Source organism: Streptopelia decaocto (genome assembly GCF_964273445.1).
Source record: "Streptopelia decaocto genome assembly, chromosome: 1".
In the NCBI taxonomy this organism is placed as follows: Eukaryota; Metazoa; Chordata; class Aves; order Columbiformes; family Columbidae; genus Streptopelia; species Streptopelia decaocto.
Genome location: NC_138663.1, coordinates 111332393 through 111355236, shown reverse-complemented (window position 1 = coordinate 111355236; position 22844 = coordinate 111332393). Strand labels below are relative to the sequence as shown.

Genomic DNA, 22844 nt, shown 5'->3' with positions numbered 1-22844 from the left:
GTCTAACCTCATATAGTACTTCCGTTCTCTTCCTTCAGTCAGGTCACCACTAAAATAAGAATAAAACAAAGTGCTTCTTGTTCATGTATGTACTGTGTGAGTGGCTTTCAGAATTCCTTTATTAAGAGTCTATTTAGGAAATTTAATCCAATATTCACATAAACGTAAGTAGGCTTGTAATATTGAACAATCCAACAGATGGTATAGATGGCAGATTGTAGCCTTCCAAATGCAGAGATTATGTGAAGTGAGTATACTTTTTTTCCTAAAGAATCTGTTCCCACTAAGAGGCAGGAATTGCTGAATGGACACTTTAAAATACTGCTGAGGACATCATAAATAAGTATGATACTGATACTCCCTTGTGGATTTCCATGAGACATCATACAAAATCAAGCCTCAATAACTGAGCCCCCAGAACTAGGGACTCACAGTATCTGATTAATGTCATAGCCTTGGGCTTCAGACTTTCCAGGTAAGTAGGCTGCCGAAGACAATAGCTGATCTAATGAAGTGCACTGGGAGATGAAATAAGCCCAGCAGCTTCCCATTGTGAGGAAAGTCTGCAGAAAAACTGAGATGGAAAATGAGGAGGGGAGAGAACTCAATACTGTGAATGAACTGAAAATTGGATGTGTGCCGCCATCAATATAACTAAGCAGAGAGCTCATAATCTTTTTTCTTTACAGCACATGGAAGTACTTATATTTATTACTGCACTTATTTCTAATTCATTTTCAGTACCCAAGACTTCTTGAAAGTGAAAAGAACTCAGAGGCTTTCAAAGATAATTACAGAGGTTAGAATAAAAAAGTCATACGTGCGAACTTTATCTTCAAGGTATAAACACCTAGAAATAAGAAAGAATGTCCATCTTGAGTAGAAAATGACATTAATGGAATATAGCATTAACCTGGACATAGAGATAAATCAGTTATTTATTTGTTCATGTCTGGAATTTTTCTAATAATGGAACAAAAACTTGGCTGAGTTATGTGAAATGAGATGGGCAACATACTGAAGACTGTAAATCCTGCCTCTTTACTCAGCAGAGACAAGCTAAATCTTTCCATTTGAATTCAGTTCTGTTATAATAGATAACAAAAATGGCATGCGGGTGGAAAGATAGTCATTAAATATTGTATATTAGAAATCCGTTTATAATTAGAAGTCTGATTTAGTGAATGTATTTATCACTGAAGACATTAACCGTTGTGGGGTTTATTGATCTTTTAATCAGGAACTGACCTGATAAGAATTAAATTGTCAGGAAAAACATGTTCTCAAAAAGGAAATGGCAGATGATATTACTAGGAGAAGTTCTGTATCACTCCTTACTATCAGCAGTATGAGTCTGACAGTGCATTTTAGCACAATGTATGAAACCAGTGAGTATAAAGTTGACTTTATATTAGCTAAGACATTTAGCAACATATTTCCTGTCAGTAAAATCATTAAAAGAAAATTATCTGAAAATCCTGTCAACTGATTCATAGTCCGTGGCCAGAATGCAATAAAAATAACAGATGTGTTGTGAATAAGTAAATAAATTTGTATAATCAACCACTAAGAGGGCCACAATGCGAGCTTCTGATTAATTCTGTAATCCCACCCATGAGAGCTGAGCCACCTAACTAATTTCTTTTAGAGAGGGTCAAATTGCAAAGATTACTTCTGAATAAACCACAGCATACAGGCAACATGAAGGCACACAGAACTTCTCTTCAGTCATTCACTGGTTATATTAATCTACGTAACTTAATGACCAACACAACTAAAATATTATCCTGTGCATTTAGTCTCAATTCTTGTTTGTTAGAAAAAACACCAGCAGTTCAATGATGAGGCACAGTAGTTTTGTCAGTAGAGTCTAGCACAGAAACTCTCTGTACCATATCCTCAGAAAAAGCCATTCCTGTGGAGCTTCTGTTTTCAAACATAGATCGTTCCTTGTTAATATTTGCTAATGTGAAGGAGGTTATGATTTTCACTCTGTTGTGAAACATCAAGTAAAACAAACAAACCAGTAGTATTTGTTAGTCAACTAAAAGGCAAAGAGCGTGCTGCAGTACAGTGGGCTGAGAGGGAGGGCTGTGAACCCTGCTCAAAGTGTGCATGGCTGCACTGGGAACTGCTTTTATTTACACTAACATGATTGATCCTGGCATCCTATGAATCCATGTGTTAAATACTATTGTATGCAACTACAGACCTCTTACGAATTCTCAGTAAAGCTCGTCCCTATGGCTTTCAACACTGCAGAGCCGTCTGGCTTCCACCCAGGTTTCAAGCCATCCCAAGTTGTTTTTTCTTAAAGAAAAATTTTCTTTTACACTTCAACGTCTTTTCTGAGATTTTGGTAGTAGGGACTGCTGTAGGGCAAGCTCAGCTGGTCATAGCTCTCTCTACTACTTTTGTAGCTCTTTCTACTACTACTTGTAGCTCTACTACAAAGCTACTTTTGATTCTGTAGCTAAAATTGAAATTCTATGTCTTTCTTACATACTTTCAAATAAATTCACAGCTGAAATGCAATCTGATATTAGGGCAACCAAAAGGGAGTTTAGATCCAGAAAGCTGAGTTTTTTTCCCTTAAGCTTGAAAAATGTGCTTCTATATCCCAAGAACACACAGGGTAAGGAGATGAGTGGAGACCAATTCATTCAATGTTGGAACTTGCTCTTAAAAAATTAACAAATTTTGAAAGCCACTGCCTGAGTTTTAATGAAATAATCCTAGTTATATGTTGGGATCATGACACTTTTTTTTTTTTATCTGTTCTATATAGGGGTGTTAAATTGATAGCAATCCTTTTGTCTTTTTATTGCAGAAAATGTATCAATGCTATGTCGTATTGCAATGGATAAAGTATATGTAGACTGTCACTGTCTAGTAATACTGAAAAGAGAAAGAGAATTCTGAAGAATATAATGATGAAATGTCACATTAGGAAAAATAAAGTGTTATCAAAGTTGTGAAAGAACTGAAAAAAAGGTTGTTAGTTTGCCTATAATAGTACCCATTGTATCATACAAAGGAGGTCTTACTTGATAATGCAGCGTGGAATCCCGATCTTTACAGACCCTACTAGGTTTTCAGCTGTATTCAGTAGATCCAGGATTTTATACATAAGAACTTTGAATAATTGAGATTTGAAGTATTGCAGAAGATGGCTTTTTCATTGTGATGCTGCGTTGAAGGTCTCGATGTTTGGGTTTTTTTAGAAGGTGGAGGGATGTGTGATTGTTTAGTTATCTCATGGGTTATTTATGTCCCTTAATTTCTAATACACAGGAATGTTAATTTTCATATTGCCCAGAGGTGCACCTAGTCATTGTTTTACATTATTTCCTTACTTTGAAAGGATCAACTCAAAGGATCAGGCAAAGTGCTATTACACTTTTTCTTACACACCAGGTATTATACATCCAGCTTTGGGAAATTTTATTTAATAGACACTTAATTATCTGATTGGTCTGTTTATATTTTCAGTTGGGATTAATATTTTTATATGTAGACCAAAATTGTTCTGAGTTTTCATACCTGTAAAATACAAAGGAAACCACAACCCATCATAAATATGCTTCAGAGATTCTTTTCCAAATGGAGGTAAATTGTTCAGAAAAGGTAATAAAGCTGATCAAATTTTCCATCCTGAGTGAGAGGCAAATTATATTGTCTTATTCTTTTTTTTAAATGACATTTTGTACCTGCTGTGAAACAGAGAAAATTGTATGAGAAGAGGGCAAGTTTTCCTTTAGTCTGACAAGAACTTGTTGAAATTTGAAACTCTCAATTTCAAATTCTATAATTCTGTAGGTTATAGTTAATAATTTGCATTATTTTTGTCTTGGTTCTGTTACAAATCCTCTGTATTCAAGAAAATTGGTAGAATGTGAAAAATTACTCATACATGAAGTGCAAGTATAAAACATTTTCTGTGAAATAACATTAAAAAAAATAGATCATTAATTCTATTAGGTGTAGGAAATGATCTTTTGCTTTAAGTAGAACATAAACCACGTACTTTTGAGGTACTATTAAGGTTGTATTGTACCAAAAAGAGTGATTTCTATACTGTCTTTATTGCAAACTGAAAATTCTACTTTCTCTTTCAACATTCTGTCAACAAAATCATACTGATGTGTGCCTGTGACAGATGTGGTGAGATAGTGTGGAGGTGGTAAAGGTGTATTTCTACTGCAGTAACAGTTTTGATCCTGAGATGAAGAATTGTTATTGTGGTTTGATTAGAAGTGGTTCTTTTTTTAGTGTATCCAAGTTATTTGTGAGAAATCAATGTCTCTGGAGACCGGTGATTCTTATTTTTCTCATAACTTCTGTTTATGTTCAGCTTGGACCACTTCATTTCTAGTTGGAGCTTTGTTTGACAAGCAGAGATCATATATGACTGCATCATTGCTACCAGGTGCCAAGCAGCTCAGATAAATTTATCTCATAAAACTAGTTACATGTGATATTAGGTAGAAGGAATGTGCACCTCTCCTTGAGTATTCAGGAAGATTGCTATCCTCATTGTGTCATCTCAGTATTTAGTGTTCCTGCTTCTTTACATGTTGTCTAAATATGTTGAGATTTGTTCCTGTTGTTAGATTTCCCACATGTTGCAACGAATATTAAGACATGAGTAATGAGTAAATTATGTGACCTTACATATCATCTAAATCTCTTTATACAAGCTAAGATAATGGTGGGAGGAGATGATGGAAATCTGATCTTGTAGCACTGCATATGTATTTTAGTCATTCAAGCTTAGAGGTGCTATGGATGATAGCTTATTTTAGTATTTTAGTATTTTAGTTCACAGAGTGAAATCCCAAGTGAGTGCAACACAAAGATGCATTTCTACAGTTAGAAAACAAGAAATCTAACAGGAGAGAACATGTTATCTGATGAAAAAGATTGCACTGAAAAATATTAACGGAATATTAAAATATTTTACTAGAGTATTTTCAACTGAGTTCTCCAAGTTTAAAGATGTCATGATGCTTTATTTCTGTCCCATTTATTACGTAAGCTTTATATGCTATTTGATAAGTATGCCATTTTATTATATGCAAAGTAACTTTAAACATCTCAATATAAATATTGTAAAGTGTGGATTGTTGTTTAATAATGAAATATTAAAACTATATTTTGAACACTGGAATGATAAATAGTTCATACTTAAAAAAATGAAACTATTACCAAAAAGATTGTGAAAATGTGAAGAACGTTTACAATTCTTATCAGAGCTAAAGAGATATAATTTGCTTTTTATTTACTGTGCTTCACAGAATGCTTTCCCTTCCTATAGGAAGCAAGACTGTGTGTTCTAGTATGAGCTTGCTGGTTGTTTTAATATTTCTTTGTTCTTAGTTCTGGTTCTTTTTAATTTCCTGAACTTTTATTTTTTATTCTGCTCATTTAGGCAACACGGAAGGAGATTGAGAAGCGCCAGGTACATCTTAAAAGCATCAGTGATTTAGGAGAGAATTTGAAGACAGTACTGAAAGGAGACGAAAGGCTGGTGGAGGATAAACTCAGCCTCCTGAACAGTAATTGGATAGCTGTAACTTCACGTGCTGAGGAATGGTTCAATCTGTTACTGGTAAGGAAAATACATTTGTTCACCCAGCGGAAATGCTGATGCCCAGTGGCGGGTGCTTGGCCTTATAGGAATGTTTTTTCTGGTGCCTCGGACTAAACTTATTGAATTCGTAGGTACACAGACAATCATATTGATTGTCATTTAGTATGCTGTGTATACTTTAACAATCTGACACCTTACAGAGTGATGGCTCTGTGGGGTCTTGCTTGTCAGTGCTTCCCATTCCTGTCTGCCTCAGTAGTTCCTGGACTGGTGTTGTTTTGGTTTCTTTTTCCTAATGAATGAAATGCAATTTCTCCCTAAGGACCTAAAATGCGTGAATACAGATCAAGTGAAAGAAACAGTCAAATGACTTGAGTAAGTCTTGATGTTGATACCAACAACCTCAACTGCTTTTGGCTACATTGCCATTTCTGTTTGCAATAGTCCATTTGGAACTAAGTCCCCACTTGCATATTGGTTTGGTCCATAGGATAGCTTTAGTGTGTGTGAACTAGATTCATTTCAGAGGCAACTAAATCAGAAGCTCAGGGTGCACAGCTAATGTGCTTAAGGACTATGATTTGGTCTTTCAGAACTGCATGATTTGCATGTTTCGTGGTGCCTGTTTTGTCTGGGATACTTAATTAAGGGCACCAAATTAAACTTAATCCAAAGTAAAAATCCCTAAACCACATTTAATTCAGATTCAGGAGCCCCAGCTACTTTGAACTGCTGATAATCACCTAACTACATTCTCCCCTAAACTTTTTTCTGCTATGAAGAGATGACAGCTTGAACCCTTAAACACGGAAGAGTCTTAACTATTTGACTGACAGAATGTTTTGGGAGATTTTGTATGCTGTGTCAAGTGCTGAGAGAATGGGAATGAAATTTCAACCCAGAGAAGCTGAAGTGGTTTTTGGGGGTGTGTTCACCTTTATCGTGACTTTTCAGAGCTTGATGTGTTAGAGGGCAGCTAGAGTGGCTACTTTACAAATGTTTCTATGATGGATGTACAGCATCACTACAGGACTTCGTTGGCTGTATGTAGGATACAAGTGCAAACACCTGATTGTGCCTGTTTTATTTGGAAAACCTAAGCATTTCGTTCAATATGATGTTATAGGTGCTCAGCTTCAATGGGGAATTGATTATAAGAAACATATAATGGAACTTATATACTAGTATAGTTATATATTCCTCTACTTTCTCTCTGCTTTATATTCTACAGTTACTTTATAAAATGAATAAGTTTATTTTCATAATGTAGGCCTGTTTGCCACAGTTGGCAAACTTGTAAACACAGACTGAATATGGATATTTTAGTAGTGTGCGAGTAGTAACAACTGCATTGAGCAATTCCTTTTGGCCATTAAAAAGTATTACTTAATATTATGCCAAACAACACATAGTTCACTTGGAGTTCTGAGGTGGGTACACGTAGACCTCATTCTAGTAAGCTCATGAAACAGAACAAAGGTTTTTAAATTACGGACAAAAAAAGAAATATTTATCAGAATATCCACTAGAATATATTTTTAAAACGCAGAGTCTCAAAGCTGAGAAGTTAGGTGAAATGCAAATAAGGGTTTTATATACAAATCTCTCATTTTTGATTGTGATTTTGCAAGTACATCCTTGTTCCACCTTAGTTTCAATCAGTGCAGTGGCTTTCTGAAATGAGTTCTGCACCTGGTTCTTGGGAAACTTTTCCTTCCACCTCCAGTAGACCTGGCTGTCAGCTTCCTGTACCTCTTAGCATCCTGGCTGAGCTGCAGACACCTATGTTTCACTGTGACTCCCTCACCCTCCTGCCTGTCACTTTGGAAGCTTTCCTTACTACTAAAATGTCTTTTTAAAGAAATGTAATCTATAAAGTGAGAGCAAACAAACAACAGATTACATGCTTCACAAAACAAGCAGTTACTGTAGAAGATGTTTAATTTCATAATATAAGCATGCTTGCCAAAGTTGGCATAATTACAGCTATTATTTCCGTTCTGATTACTTTCTTTGTATGCAGTATTTACCTTTTCCACATACAGGAATATCAAAAGCACATGGAGGCTTTTGATCAGAATGTAGCTAATGTCACAACTTGGATATATCGTGCTGAAATACTGTTGGATGAATCTGATAAACAAAAGCCCCAGCAAAAAGAGGAAAGTCTTAAGGTAAAAAAAAAATGTGATTTTTTGGAAAGCATTAATTTTATTCTAAAAAGGAATGTGTCAAAACCAGCATATTTCGAAAGGTATCACAAATTTATTAACACTGTTTTTTTCTGTGATAAAGCTACCCTCTGGCAGCTTGTAGATTACTTATTAAATTTGCACTGCACTGCGAAAGTTAAATCCCTGCAGAAATAAAACCAGGTATGTTATTGTAAGTCTTGGGGACTTCCTGGTGAGTAGAATAGCAATTTACTAAACCTGTATTTGCTGGAAAATTGTCCTTAAACACATCTGATTGAACAAAATCCTTTTTTTCCATGTCCTTAATTTCTAATTCTTTTTCTGTTTTTCTGTGATACTTTTCTGATATCTATGGTATCTGTGTTTGATATCTCTGTCTTATGATTGTTTTGGTTCTATAAACATTGTTTATGTTGATGCCAGACCACTACAGACAAGAATATTGTGTGGTGAACTAGCTGTATAATAATGGGTTAGTGTATTGGTCAGAAGATTTTATAATGGCTAATGGCTCATTGTATCATTTGACCAACTGATGAAAAACTAATTTGCAAGACAGATGTGAATTTTAAAGTATCTCATTTAAAATATCTTCTTTGTTAAGATTAAACAATTTAGAATTATTATCTGTTTGGATTTTTTTTTTCTGAAATCAGTGTGAACTTTTACTTTATATTGAACTCCATGGTCAGTATGTACTCTCTGAGGAACAGTCTGCAAATCAAAATCAGAATTATGTTGCTGGCACTAGCATAATGATACAATTTACTAAAGCAAAACTTTACAAATTCCAATGCAGAGCATAAATCAATGCCTCATTGATCTCAGCAGGATTACAGGACAGACTTTTATAGTTGAATGAACAATTTTGCCACCATCAGGTACAAAGTACGATTGCCATCAATACAGGTATATATATTTGCGTTTCACAAAGGCATTTCATACAGACAGTGAAATGTAATTCTTAATGCCCAACTCTTGTTTATGATTTCTGAATGTCAGGCTATCTTTTTTGGCCTCTGCCTGTACTGAGATCTACTGTTAAGATCACTATTGCAGAGAAAAAAGTTATTTGCCCTCAGTTTTTTGTAATTTGTGATAGATTTATAGATCTTAATTCCCTGCTTTGACTATGGGCATGAACAGTAATGAAAGCAATAACTAGACCTCCAGTTCTATAATACATGAGTTAGCAGCTCTTCTAAAAATAAAATAATTTAGCATAAAATAAAATAAAATAACATCTTGAAATATGCTGAGGGTTGTATTATTGCAGATGAGAACCTGCCTAGAAATAACGTTCCCCATTAATTTATTCTAGGAGATATTAAAACAGACATGTAGATACATTCCTGCTATAAAACTGAGGAATATGAATGGGAATGTTATCTAATGTATTTCAACTGGACTTACACACTCATGCATAGTTCTCTGAATTTGCTTTGTGGTTTTGCTCCCTATTCCTTTGCACACTCTCTCTCTCTCTCTCTCTCTCTCTTTGCATTTATTACTAACTTCAAGCCCTGTCTCTTGCTCACGGACTGTAGCGCTTAAAGGCTGAGCTGAATGACATGCATCCAAAGGTGGACTCTGTGCGTGCCCAGGCAGTAGACTTGATGACAAACCATGGAGATCACTGCAAGAAAATAATAGAGCCTAAACTGTCAGAGCTCAACCAGCGATTTGCAACTTTATCACAAAGAATTAAGAGTGGAAAGGTAGGAGCACCATATGGAGATGCATACAAAATGGTATTTATATAAGGTGCACAGTTCTAACTGCATAGCAGGCTGCAGTTTCTCAAAAAATAAACTTTTAAAGGAAAAAAAATAGCAATAATGTTTTTTAAGTGTGAAGGTTTGGGGTTTTTTGGCATTGAGGTCTTTTTTTGCTGTTTCACAATTAGAAGTATTCTCTGACTTCCTATGAACGTAACAATGATTACTTACTTCATTAACTTATAAAGATTCACCAACATCTGAGAATCAGTAAGATTCTCAGTCTTCTCAAAGTAGGAGAGTAGCCTTTCTTTTTAATATAGATTGGCTTGTGGGGGCTAATTTTTCATTAAATACACCCAGTCTTTTCTTATGAGGCTGTGAATCAAAAGGGTTGGAGATACACAGATAGACAGACAGATATACACAGATTGTATCAATTATACTTCATCTGCTCATCTGTACAACTAGTTTGACAACTGAATCTGAATTCAGTATGAATTAGGTAATTTTTACTTATGGCTTCTGAATTGTATTTGCTGCCTTTATTGCAGAGAGCTATTTGGCAGATTAGAGCAGACAGCCATACAGGTTGGTGTATAGGATAATGGGAATGCATGAACCCTGATCTTAACTCTTTTTTCTGGCTAGTCTAACAGTACTGGAAGTGAATGCACAAGAGGATCAGTGGCAGAGCAGGAAATAATCTTTGCAAAAAACATAAGCAAAGATACATGGTTTTCATTAGCTGTCCAGGGCTTACGCAGGGCTCAATACCATGTGTAACCACCACATTCTTTGTGGATATTTGAGTTTATTTAAGTTTCATTTCTGAACAGAAAAAAAGTATGTCCTATGAATAAAGACCATATTTTTTTTTTTTCTTTTTCTATTGGTCACATTAGTACTTAAGCCATTCCAGTGTGTTTCTCACTTACTTCTTACAGAAGTACAAACTGTAGACAGAGAACATCTTGGCACAAAGCTCAAACAACTGTGTTGTGTGATGTTTTTGTTCTGAACCTCTGCTCTCTGCAGTCTGGATTTCCTTCTCATTTTTACCTTGCACTTGCACAGCACTGTAAGCATACAGGGCTGGTGCAGCCTTTGATAGGGTTGTGTGAATTTATCACTTGTCTTAGGGAGCGATGAGACTGCCTGTAGGTGATTTATCATGGATTAACTGTTCGCATTGCATGTTGTGGGCTCACTCAAAGAAGAGGAAAAAGATGCTTATCAAGATGAAGTATCTTCAGAATACAGCCTGCAAACATTTTCCACCTGGCAAACTTCTCTCATGAGTGTTCTCCCATTCATGATTGTACAGGCAAGATGAACTGGAATGGAAGCACCTCACTAAGCTTTATACATTATGTACCTGGCAAGATGAGAGAAATATGTACAGCACATAATTTTAACAGTATATTAGAATTTAGAGGACCTTTTCCAGGACCTTGAGGAATGGACAGCCAGGGTATGATTTACAAAGGATATCTATACTTACAGGTATTATATGAGATAGAGAGGAAAAGGCTTGTCTGAATTCTTGGTGGTACTACTGACTTGCTGTTATGCATTTGGGTAAAGGACTGAATTGCTGGGTGCCACGTTCTGTTCACTGGTGTAATGTAGGTAACTGCCCTTCCCTTAGTCATGATTTCTGTTTTATGGGCTGAAAAATTATTATTATTATGGGGTGATATTATGCTTCCTAAATGTCTGTGTTTTTTTCATACACTTTGAGAATAACATGAAAATATCAATTCAAGAGGACAGTGAGCTCTCATAATCTATTTTCAATCAATTCTCATCTGTTTTCAAGGCAGCTATATTTTTTCACACACTAACAGTTATCAATACAACAGTGAAGTACGTAAGAAGTAACCTGTGAATTCAGTAAATGTTAGTACGTAATTGTTGTGTCCTTAATTACCAAAATATTCATCGTGTCCTAAAATGAGATTTAACATTTTCAAGTGGTCTTTGAACATCATTCAATTATTGAAATTTCATTTAGTATTTTTCCTCAATTTTTTATTTTTGTTATTGTTTTTGGCACTTTTCAGTGATTAGTAATTTTATATTTCAATTTTATTAGTTGATTTGTCTTTTATTGAGATTTAAGTACTTTTGAACACATCCTTCAGAGCATTTAACTTACTGTGTAGTTTGCTATTATCTCTACCTCAGCTGAAGTGCTTGCTGACTGTAATTCTGAGCTTAAAGAAAATTTGTGAATATAGTATTATTCTCTACAAATATAATACATTATTGTATTTCCATAAGTGTTCATAAGTGCACAAAATCTTTGTCATTAAAATAATCAACCAGATACAATGAAGGCATTTTGACCTTATTCTCCCAGGTCATCTGTGGAACAGATGAGAATATATGATGTCTAGTCTCTCTTGTTTTAGCTGATTAAGTCTGATTGTTATCATCATCATTACAAACCTTTGTTTTAAAAGAAATACCCATTGTACTAGAGGGAAGATTAAAGACAACTGATAAGAATGTAATGTGCTTATGTCTTTAGCAAGAAGGCTGTTATATGTCCAGAAGTTATTAGAACATCATAAAGCATTAATTACCTTTAAATCTTAATTTTATGCATCTAGAATTTGTTGGTTGTTCTTGCATTTAAAGCTTTTTCTGTTGATCCTTTGCAATGCACTTAATAATGCATTGCGTATTGCACATTAAACTATCCACAGGCATCAGGTAGATAAAGGGAGCTGTATTATTGTTAATAAATGCTGCTTGGTTTAGATTTAAAACTGAAAGCTGAACTAAAACACTGTAATTATAGTGTGATTCATTTTGGAGGAATTCTGTCAGATTCGTTTGAGGGTTTTTGGTCCTGAATTTTTGCTAAGGCTTTTTGGAAACACAACTCTTTTAGTTTTGTTGTTGATTTTTTTTTTTTTTTTAATATGTTACAAAACATTTTTGGGGAATATCTTATACAAAGATTATCTGTCTTTTGGTTTGTATAATTCACCTGGCATTTTTGCTGTTTTTTGTGAGAAAGAAATTATTTCAAAGCACTGAAATAAATTATAATGAAATTTTTCTCAATTGGTAGTCGTAGGTAGTTTTTCATCTGAATGGATTGCTTGTTGCTGTGTAACTTCTGACAAACCAGATGTAGAAAAGTAGTGTCAACATTTAATTTTTTAGACAATTTTTTTTTAATGTTATACTGTTTATCTGAACCTGTTCTCATACAGAAACATGAGATTTCTGATTGTTTGGCTTTGTTTGTTTTAACTAACTATAGAATTCTTGTGTTTTCTTATGTGGAAAATCTGCTATTGTTAAGTACTTATCTTTACTTGCCTCTTTGGGTACTTGGAGTTGTATAGTGTAGATATTTTTCCACATGATGGAAAGTCTACCACTGTTTTAACAATGGGAGGCAGAACAGATGTCTCTTTTCACTTATGTTGCTAATAAGTATGTGATTTAAATAAATATTCTTTGTATTTCTCCCAATTTTAGCCCTTCATTCCTTCAAAGGAATTGGAGCAATTTGACTTCGATATACAAAAATTGCTTGAACCACTGGAGGTTGAAATTCAGCAGGGGGTGAATCTGAAAGAGGAAGACTTCAATAACGATATGGTAATTTGGTTGAAATGGAAGTCTGAGTGAAGTAGGCAGGGAGATGAAAAAAACTGAGTGAAAATTAGAAACTTCTATATTTGTGTTAGGCTCTTTAGATATGTCTTGGACAGAATTTTACTGTGCTAATATATTATAAAGTCAAAACTCCCAAGTTAGCATTAACTAAAAGATTTAGTGATAAGTTAATTGCTAGTTTACCAGAAAAACATTTTTTGACTGTTGAGAAAATACAAAGAAAACAGGAATGTTATTTACAGGTCCTATACTAGTACCCAGCAATATTACAGAGTAGGGAATGAATATTAAAATCTCTGCAGCAATATAAAGACCCAGAAAGCTCAGAATGATGTATCTAAATGGGAATATAGTAGAAGTTGACATTGGCTAAAAACAAATACTAGGCAATGACAATTGAAAGAAATGCCACTTGTCGATCAGTTCGTAACAGATTTGATTTGACTATTTATTGTAAATAGTTTCTGTGACTATGATAAGCTTTATTACTTGTGTTTGCTCTTTGCAAGCAGTAAAACCATTTATGCATATTAGGGGAAAAAAAAAGAAAAAATAATAATAAAAAAAAAAAAAAAAAAAAGAAAAAAAAAGGAGAGGAGTGAAATACAGGTGTACTTTACTATTGGCACTGTGCTGTGTTTTCTCCAGAGTGATTTTCAGAGGGATGACATTTCTTGGCTGGCAAATAACAGCGATTCATCTTTAGGACCTTCTCTTTGCGAATCCTTATCAAGATCAAATATACATTTCTTTATAAGCAATATTCTTTATTTTTTCTTCTTTAAGGAGTTCAAAGATAGCTTTTTTATATCAATGCTGAAAGGAATCTTTACAGGACCTTATTTTTTTCTCTTTTTATAATGCAGGAATATTAAAATTTAAGGCAGTATGTACTGCAGTCGTAAATTCTAAGTGAATCAGGTTTGACAGCACAGTTTCCACTGCTTTAGCATACTTTGTTCCCTTTCTTTGCAAAAAATATTTAGCGTGGTTCAAGAGATACACTCCCAGAAGCTGTGGCATAGGTTCAACTTCTATGTAAAAAGTATAGTGGTATCATTTTCCTGTCCAGAATTGCTGTATTGCATTGTGATGATACACAAAATGGTCAGGAACTACATGGTCTCCTAGCATACTGGCAATTTCAGTTGACTACTGACAGTGCTTTAGATTATTTTAGATATTTTTATTATTTTTGTTTTATAGTAAAATGTATTTTACACTTTTGCCTTCAAAGTTTTCATCCTACTATCCTGGATGCTATGTAAAATCTAATATCAGTCATCTGTTGGTTTTCATGTACTGTTCTACTTGTTCCCCCCAAGTGTCCACATGTGTTGTAGAAAGCAAGTAAAAGCTATTTTGTCTTCAGTGTAGAACAGAAAGTCGTTGCGAGATGATTATCTTAGCAGAGGAAGTGTAGTTTTTATATGTCTGTATCTCCTAGTACTTATGTAATAATTAGATTAAAGTGACCATTACCTGTTATTTTTTTTTAATCAGAGTGAAGATGATGAGAGCACAGTGAAAGAATTGCTGCAAAGGGGAGAGACACTTCAAAAGAGAGTCACAGATGAGAGAAAACGGGAGGAGATAAAGATAAAACAGCAGCTGTTGCAGAGTAAACATAATGCTCTCAAGGTATAGGAGCTACAATTATAAGCACATGCTATTAAAACAACTTTTTCTTCATTTTAGGACATTGTTCTGTTAAATGAATCTTCATTACTATTTGGAGAGAAATTTAAAACTATTTGGCTATAAACATATATTTTCTTATATACTTGACTTGATGCCTTGGAAAAGACATTTTAAATCTCCATCTTAACAAGTACTGTTTTGTCTTCAGTGTTACAACCATGTGACTCCCAGGGACTACAATGATTTCTTTAATAATAATTCATTTTTTAACACATTACACGCGTTTAATGCAACAACAGTCAAGACCTTAGTTAGAATCAGTTTTCACAAACTTACATTTTCAGTTGTAGAACATACTTCTGGCAATGAGTAAGTTCTTTTATGCTTTAGTAAAAGATTTACAAGCTATACTCTTTCAGTGGGAAAAGTGGCTTTGGCCTCTTTAAAATAGGGTAGGTGGTAGTACCAATAGACCCGGTATCTAAGAGGCTGAAAACCAAAGTCAGATATCAATATTCTGTTACACCACACTCCTGGAGGTATAAGTGTATGATACTATTTGTAGAAACATCCACAGTGAGACCTATTTGGAGTGTTGTCTTTCCAGGAAAAGATAATAGTAGGGAAAGTAAAATCTTAGAGTTGAAAAGTCACCTTGTTCACCTATCTGGAGCAGCAGGCTCTGGCTACTGTAGAAGATTTTTTCATCTTTTTGGCAAGCAGAATTTTTCTTTCTTTTGAAAGTTTTTTTTAAAGTTGTTTTTGGCTTGGGGAACATACCATGATTACGTTTTATTATTGCTTATTTTTAAGCAGCATCTTTCCTTTCCTGTGGTCTCCATTCTCGTTTTTACAGTTTTGCAGATCTGTGTGCCTTCAGTAAAAGAAGAGCTGGAATATACCACTGCTTTGTCCACATTTAAAAAAACAAACAAAAAAAAAACACAAAAAAACCCCAAAACCTTGACATCTATTCAGTGTGTCTTTGACTGTTCCAAGTGAAATGGAAGTAATTAATATTTTTTTATGGACAGAAGAAGCAAAAGTGTTTCTAGAACTACACGGTTATCAGATCCTTGCTGGCTGTTTTTATGGAATAGAGTGATTGATTTCCCTTCAGGTGACTCAGTTAAGGCATTCAACCTTGCCAGATAAAATCCCAGAATCATTGAAGTAAATTCATCTTTTCATATAGAATGTACCAGTATTTTTAAAAATTTACTTCTTAATAAGAAATTATAGTAGTGAAAAGATTTTCTGGATTCTGTATGAGTGAACTTAGGCAAAGCATATGCAAATGTAGTATATTTAATACTGTTTGTAAGAAATAAAATAACATTTTTTAACTTCCTGTTAAAGAGAGGCTTTAATACTTTTATAAAGCTAAGTCACAAACACAAGGCATTTGTTATGTAAATGGTATTTAATTTAGAAAAAGGAAATCTGTCTTTGCATACATTTCTGCATTGAAATGATTTTCTTTTGAATAGCTACAGAATTTGCATGCAGGCTAAAATTTCACAGGAGACCACAAAACACAGGAAGCCCACTTATGGCTACATACTAAGTGGGTTGTGTTTCCATCTGTCCAGTGAGTATTCTAAGCAGAAGTGTTTTATATAAAATATTGACATTTATGTAAGAGTCTTAACTTTTCTGAATATTGGTGACTTTCTCAGTCATTTCTTCAACACGTGAACAACCCTGAACTAGGTAAGCTCCTTTAAAAGAAAAAAAATAATCTGTTAAACTGATGAAAATATGCTGTATTCAGTTACTTTTAGACTGTTAAACTGAAGAAAACATGCTGCATTCAGATGCATTTATACTATATTTAAATATCAAGATTTAATTAAAACTGATAGTGGCCTTGTGTGCCTTTTTTCCCTTCAGTGTGCACACATGCCAGTTCATATTTTATAAGCCTTTAATTCATATTCTAATAATGTCTGCACTGTGAACAGGACTTGAGATGTCAAAGAAGAAAAAAGGCTTTAGAGATTTCTCATCAATGGTATCAGTACAAGAGGCAGGCTGATGACCTAATGACATGGCTGGATGACATTGAGAAAAAGTTAGCCAGTCTACCAGACAACAAAGATGAGCAGAAGCTAAAGGTAATGTTTTGGGGTGGCAATGGTGGATCTTTCTGAGTGATAGTTTATCAATTTAGCAGGCAGCAAATGCAACAAATTTTCAAATAGACACAGAAAATTATCATTTCAGTTCTTTATTTTGAGTAAAATAAACCCTAATTTTCTGTGTTCAAACTGACATTTGTTTGTTGTGCTGTATCTTGTATTTGTTTGTTATACAGAATGTTACATAAATAATTTGAAACACACTAAACAAATTTTTTGTTGATAGTACTGAAAGTTTGCAATGTATTAAGAAACATCAAATGTTTTCTAGTAAAAATTTTAATTGATTTTATGTATCTTTGTTCCAGATGAACAAATGACTTACCGATAAATGGATGACCTCTGTCTCATGTTAGCACATTCATTTTCATCAGAACATATTCATATGTCACTGTCAAACTCTATAAATATATTTACATACTTTCAAAGGTTTTCCTAGTTTATTTTGCATCGTCTTTCTTTGCTTCATTCTCTGTTGAGTTTCCCACAGAGTAAAATAAGGGTTAAGTAAAATATCAAAGTAATACATCAAATAATATATTTGTAAGCTGTCCAAACACTATTTGTCCTGAATATGCTGACCCTTATTGAAAAATTATTTCTCCAATTACCCATCACACTGTACTAGCAAGAATCTGGAAGTGGAAACTGTTGGCCTTTGCCAACTCATTTTCAGTGTATACTAGCTGTTAATATCTCTACAGCTGACCTTCAAGAAGGTTTTTCAATTTCAGTTATTTTGTTTTGTTTAAATGTAAAATATTACTTGAAACAGCTGTAAATTTGAACTGTAACAATAAAATGGAAGTGGAATTTCTGACAGAAGTATTTTGCTAATTTTAAGTTGATTGATCTAGTTAGCTAACTGTCCTGGGCCCTGTATTGGTTTTGCTCACTAGGAGATTGATGGAGAATTGGAGAAGAAGAAGGAAGATCTGAATGCGGTGCACAGGCAGGCTGAACGCTTGTCTAAGGATGGGGCTGCAAAAGCAGTGGAGCCAACCCTGATACAGCTCAGCAAGCGCTGGCAAGATTTTGAGAGCAAATTTGCTCAGTTTCGAAGACTCAACTATGCACAAATTGTGAGTTGTTACTGGCAAACCCTTATGTTTGCAACTGCTACTACTAACAGCATCCTACTAATAATGAGAGCTTCAGGGTCAGTGTCAACTCTTCAGATATTACTGAGGAAAACCCTATTGTCTGCAAGTGGGAGAATCTTTATATTCTAATATAATAGCTCTCTGCTTTGGTCTTAAAATTGCCCTTAAGATAAATCAGCTAATTACGAAAAACTCAGCAATGAAAAATTCATGTTTATTTCTGTTGCCTCATATTTTTTTCCATAACATTTTCCAGATTAAAAATGTCAGTTTGCCATGCATCTAGTTTGTTCGGTGAACATGTAAATCAGAAAAACTGTCTTTTTCAAACTACCCATCCCATGCCAATTTCAATTGTTTTTTTTAATTTCTCCATAACATGTTATACCCACTTTAGGAAGAGATTAAAAAATATCTTATGACACTATATATATACACACATGACTTCTTCTTCACGTGGTTGAATCTCAAAGGAGTTTTTGCAAGAAAGGATGAAAACATTATTTTATGAACCAACTTTGTGTCTTCTGATTTTGAGTTCTTTAGTTGTATATAAAATATAACTTTTTTTTTTTCCTCTTGTTTATACATGATGCAATAACTGCATAAATAATAGAGAAATAAAATGTCACTATTCCAGGTTTATGACCAAAATAGGTACTGGGTATTACCCTTTTGGAAGGGTACCAGAGATTGCTTTTTCATTTACATAGCAGTTTTTCCTCGCCATTCCTACAACTCTGCTCATTGGCATTGAAGCTTTTGATTTTATGGGAAGAAAGATAAGATTTGATCTCAAGGAAGTTGTTGCATTATGTACTCTTCTGTAATCTTTGAAGTGCTAGTGGTGTTTAAAAAAATGTATATTTAAAAAAAATTATTTTTAAATGCATTTAGATTGCAGAGGGGTCATACTGATAGGCTAATGATAATTTAAACACATGAAGTGTTACTTCTAATTGATATAAGGTCAAATGTGTTTTTAAAAAAGAAAACAAATCGTTGCAAAAATGAGCAATGATGAATAAACTTTCCATCAATACAATCCTCTATTTAAATGTACTGTGTATTGTGAATTTTTAACTTTTCTACTATTAAGTTACAAAATGTATATATAAAACTAATGATTGGGATAGCTATGCAGTTAATGGAAACAATCAAAGAAACGTTAACTTTGGTTTGTATGATATTAAATCTTGTTCCATCTGATTACACTTTTCAGATTACTATGATTTATATTAAACTTGATGGATGTAATCAGTTGTAAGTCATTTATATTGGCATGGATCTAGAGCAGGCTTCACTTTGTCTTGTAAATGAGTCTTTTTGTATAATGAATATATTTCTTCCTTTGATAATCAAGTAAGAAATAAGAGCATGCATGTAATTTATATAAAAACATTCTGCTGTCACTGTGCTTTTTATGCGACATACCACTTACCATGACAGAGGATGAGTATATCCATCATAAAATTTTACTAGCAAATCAAGAAAACTATACATTAGCATATTTTTCTTTAAAATATATAAGGTAGATACAGCAGCACATATTCTTTTGAATTGATCAAAGAAATACAGTCATTTAAAAAAAAAAAAAAAACAAACATGTAACCATTACATGTATTTTATTGTTAAAATATTTATATAATACATTTATATTTTTGTAATGGCTAAATTTTTAAATATGCTCAAATATTTCATGCAAGAAGGCTGCTTTTTAGTATTTATCTGTGGAATGAGGATATTATTCCATGAAATTTTCATGTGTACAGAGTAATTACTGTATCCTTCTCGTTTCTTATGAAAAATATCTTTGATGACAATGTCTAAGGGTGATAATCATATGAAATATTTTAGAAGGTTTACAGAAGCTACTGAAACTAGTGAGAGGCAGTATATTTTCATGGCTGAAATTAGAGTGAGGCATATAACTGCCTTGTTACTGTCTTAGTTTTGGCTTTGCTGAATCAGTGAATTTCTCTTGAGTCTTTTTTTTTGTTTTTTTTTTATACAACCTAAGTGCCTACCTCACAGGGATGTTGTGAGGATTAATTGTTTGTGCAAGTGTTTAAAATAGAAAAGAAAAATGAAAATTAAAACTGTTCACTTGAACACATGCATATACCAGGAAAAACGATTTTCACAGAGTTTTTCTGTTAACCACCAATGGAATCACAGAATGTTAGGGATTGGAAGGGACCTCAAAATAGACCCAAGTAATAAAAATATGAAAGGAATTTAATTTTAAAGCAAAATAAATAGAAAAATGCTGCATTTTTTACGTTTAATTGATGATGTGTTCAATAACAGACTTACATAATAGTAATTTGTTGACAGAAATCAATGATGACTTAGTTGTACTGTGTATCTTGAAATTCATTATGATTCATTGAATAAACATAGCAAGACTGCACTAAGAAGACCTCTGATTATGTGGCTTAATGACAGAATTGCATTTCTTACTTTGCTGGTACTAATATATTTCTGATATCAAAGTATGAAATTAGAATGACCATGCTCCCCTGGATTTTATTTTTCCTCAATATTTGTTGGGAAGACCTGTCAGAAGGATATAGGAACCATAACCATATAAGAATTGATACTCTCTAGAATGGTAGATTCTCATGGAATTCTCATTGTCTCACAAATATGCAGCAGTAAACTTCCAGCAAATAATTAACAAATACATATAGGCGTATATACATTAAAATATTTTTTTCTGTCACTACTTTTGATAATAAGGCATGATGTAGTTATATAAACTCAAACACAGCATGTTCTGTTTAATGCTAGTTTTGAGACATTATTCAATTTTGCATAGTGGTCACCTCTGTATGTGAAAATTGCCAGAGAGTAATGTGTGACATTCTATAAGGAGAAAGGTGGGCGTATTGCAGTAACAGAATAAACATGGTACACAAATATGTAAATACAACTACACAAAACCTAAAATGACACTGAGTGGGAAAAGGGTTTTTGAGTTCATGTTGTCTTACAAGTTGCTTCTCCCACCGAGTGTCTTTATTCACATGTGGTAAAATAAACAATCTACAGAAAATTCAGTTTTTGATGGGGCAGATTTCAGATTCCCGTGGTAAGAAAAGTTTAGTGTTCTACTTGATTTCTGCTAAAAATTTCTGTTTGAAATCAGTCAGTAGTTACTTCAGTTATGGAATCTAAATAACTCTTTAATGAGTGGAATATTTTCCATCATGTTTTAAAATTATAATTATCACTAAATCCCAGTGAAATTCATGCAAGCTTAAGAAACTTTTCAAAAAACAAGCCATTAAATTTTAATCCTGGAGGACTATGCCATTTTTTTGCATGTTAAAATTACACATTTGTTTTAAAATAAAAGTTATTTCAGGAAAAACTATAACACTAGAGAGGTCAAGGGATATGTAATTCTAAGTTAACTATGCAGAATCTAAAATCATTAAGCCTTGGCAGTCACACAGTATTTTCAGAAAAGTTATCAATCCCCTTTGCTGCACTCTGAATCTAAATCTTCCAGTTTCTATTTTATTTCAACAGTTAATGCCATTGTTCCAGGGCAATTAAAATAGTTATCTGTTGCAGAGAAAAAGGTAGATTCAGATAGTTTAGTTCAAATCAGGATCAAAATCAGTTATTTATATACTTATATTACATTTAATTAAATTTGCTTTAGTTAATGCCTGTTTTAGAGAAGATTTTTTAAATTATGATTTATTGATTTATTTCCATGCTTTCATTTCAGCAGTCTGTAAGCTTGTTTATGTCATGGCTCAATTTAGATTTTAATGAGCTGACTGAAGTTACTCTGTGTGTAGAGAGGATTGAAGGCTTTTCTGATAAGAGGACATTTTCTAGATGAACACACATGCAGAGCCTACACTATAAATTGTTAATTCATAAGTCCTATTGCCATATTCTATCAAGCTATCCAACATTTTTTCTGCCATCACATATGCCAAACTATGCTGTAAATATTTTTAGGACAGGATGAATATTGTACTTGCAACCTATTAACAGCTGTGAAACAAACATACCTGTTCATGTATATATGAGCAAAAAAATACACTTATCTAACTCATTTCAGTAATTTCGTTGGTGACGTACACAAACATTCTATTGAAAATTATGGTCATTTTACTACTGAAATATTTGGTCCTGAATTTTGGCCATACTAGGAAAAATAATAAAGTTGATCAAAGTCAAGAGAGACTACCTTTTTTGTACCAATTAGACCATGCATTGAACAAGTATGAATAAGGACAATAGTTATACAAAACATGTATTTATTTCATTAAGGTAAGTAAGTCATTTAGTCTGAGCAATTCAATATAGGTAAAATACTAGTACTCTTAGTACTTACTATGAAATAAATGTTATAAGCTTCATTTTTCCAAATAAAAGACATTGGTCTTTTTAAGATTCTGTAAAGCATTCAGAAATTAAAAATACCTGTCTCCTAGTTGGATTATCACTTCAGGTGAGACAGTATGCGATCAACTTCTGGAACCAGATTAAGGACCGATCAAGTTTACATCTGAAATTCAAGAGTTTGTTCAAGTTCAGTCTTTTAAGGGCATCTAGCAGTTTTCAGTTAATATTTCCCTGTGGAGCTCCACTTAGTTCATTTAATGAAATTTAAACTGTTTTCTTTTATCCTTTTTTTTTTTGGTTGTTTGTTTCTTTGTTTGTTTTTTGTTTTGTTTTGTTTTGTTTTTTGTTTTTTTTTTGTTTTTTTGTTTAATTGTTAAAATATGTTTTTATATAAAGTTATTTTCTAACACATTAATCAAAATATATCTGTCATAGTTAGA

The 22844-nt window shown here is 33.4% G+C and overlaps 1 protein-coding gene across 11 annotated transcripts in view; it reads left to right on the top strand.

Moving 5' to 3' along the window:
- DMD (dystrophin) overlaps nucleotides 1–22844 on the top strand; it is a 1259796-nt gene that overhangs the window by 584716 nt on the left and 652236 nt on the right. For 9 of the 11 annotated variants that reach the window (XM_082049442.1, XM_082049438.1, XM_082049441.1 and 6 more), the window contains 7 exons: nucleotides 5432–5611; nucleotides 7639–7767; nucleotides 9336–9506; nucleotides 13008–13130; nucleotides 14652–14789; nucleotides 16754–16906; nucleotides 17830–18012. In XM_082049442.1, coding sequence (XP_081905568.1) covers nucleotides 5432–5611; nucleotides 7639–7767; nucleotides 9336–9506; nucleotides 13008–13130; nucleotides 14652–14789; nucleotides 16754–16906; nucleotides 17830–18012 — 1077 coding nt within the window. Of the gene's footprint in view, nucleotides 1–5431; nucleotides 5612–7638; nucleotides 7768–9309; nucleotides 9507–13007; nucleotides 13131–14651; nucleotides 14790–16753; nucleotides 16907–17829; nucleotides 18013–22844 lie in introns of those variants that run through there. The other 2 variants (XM_082049436.1, XM_082049444.1) reach the window with 2 other exon arrangements.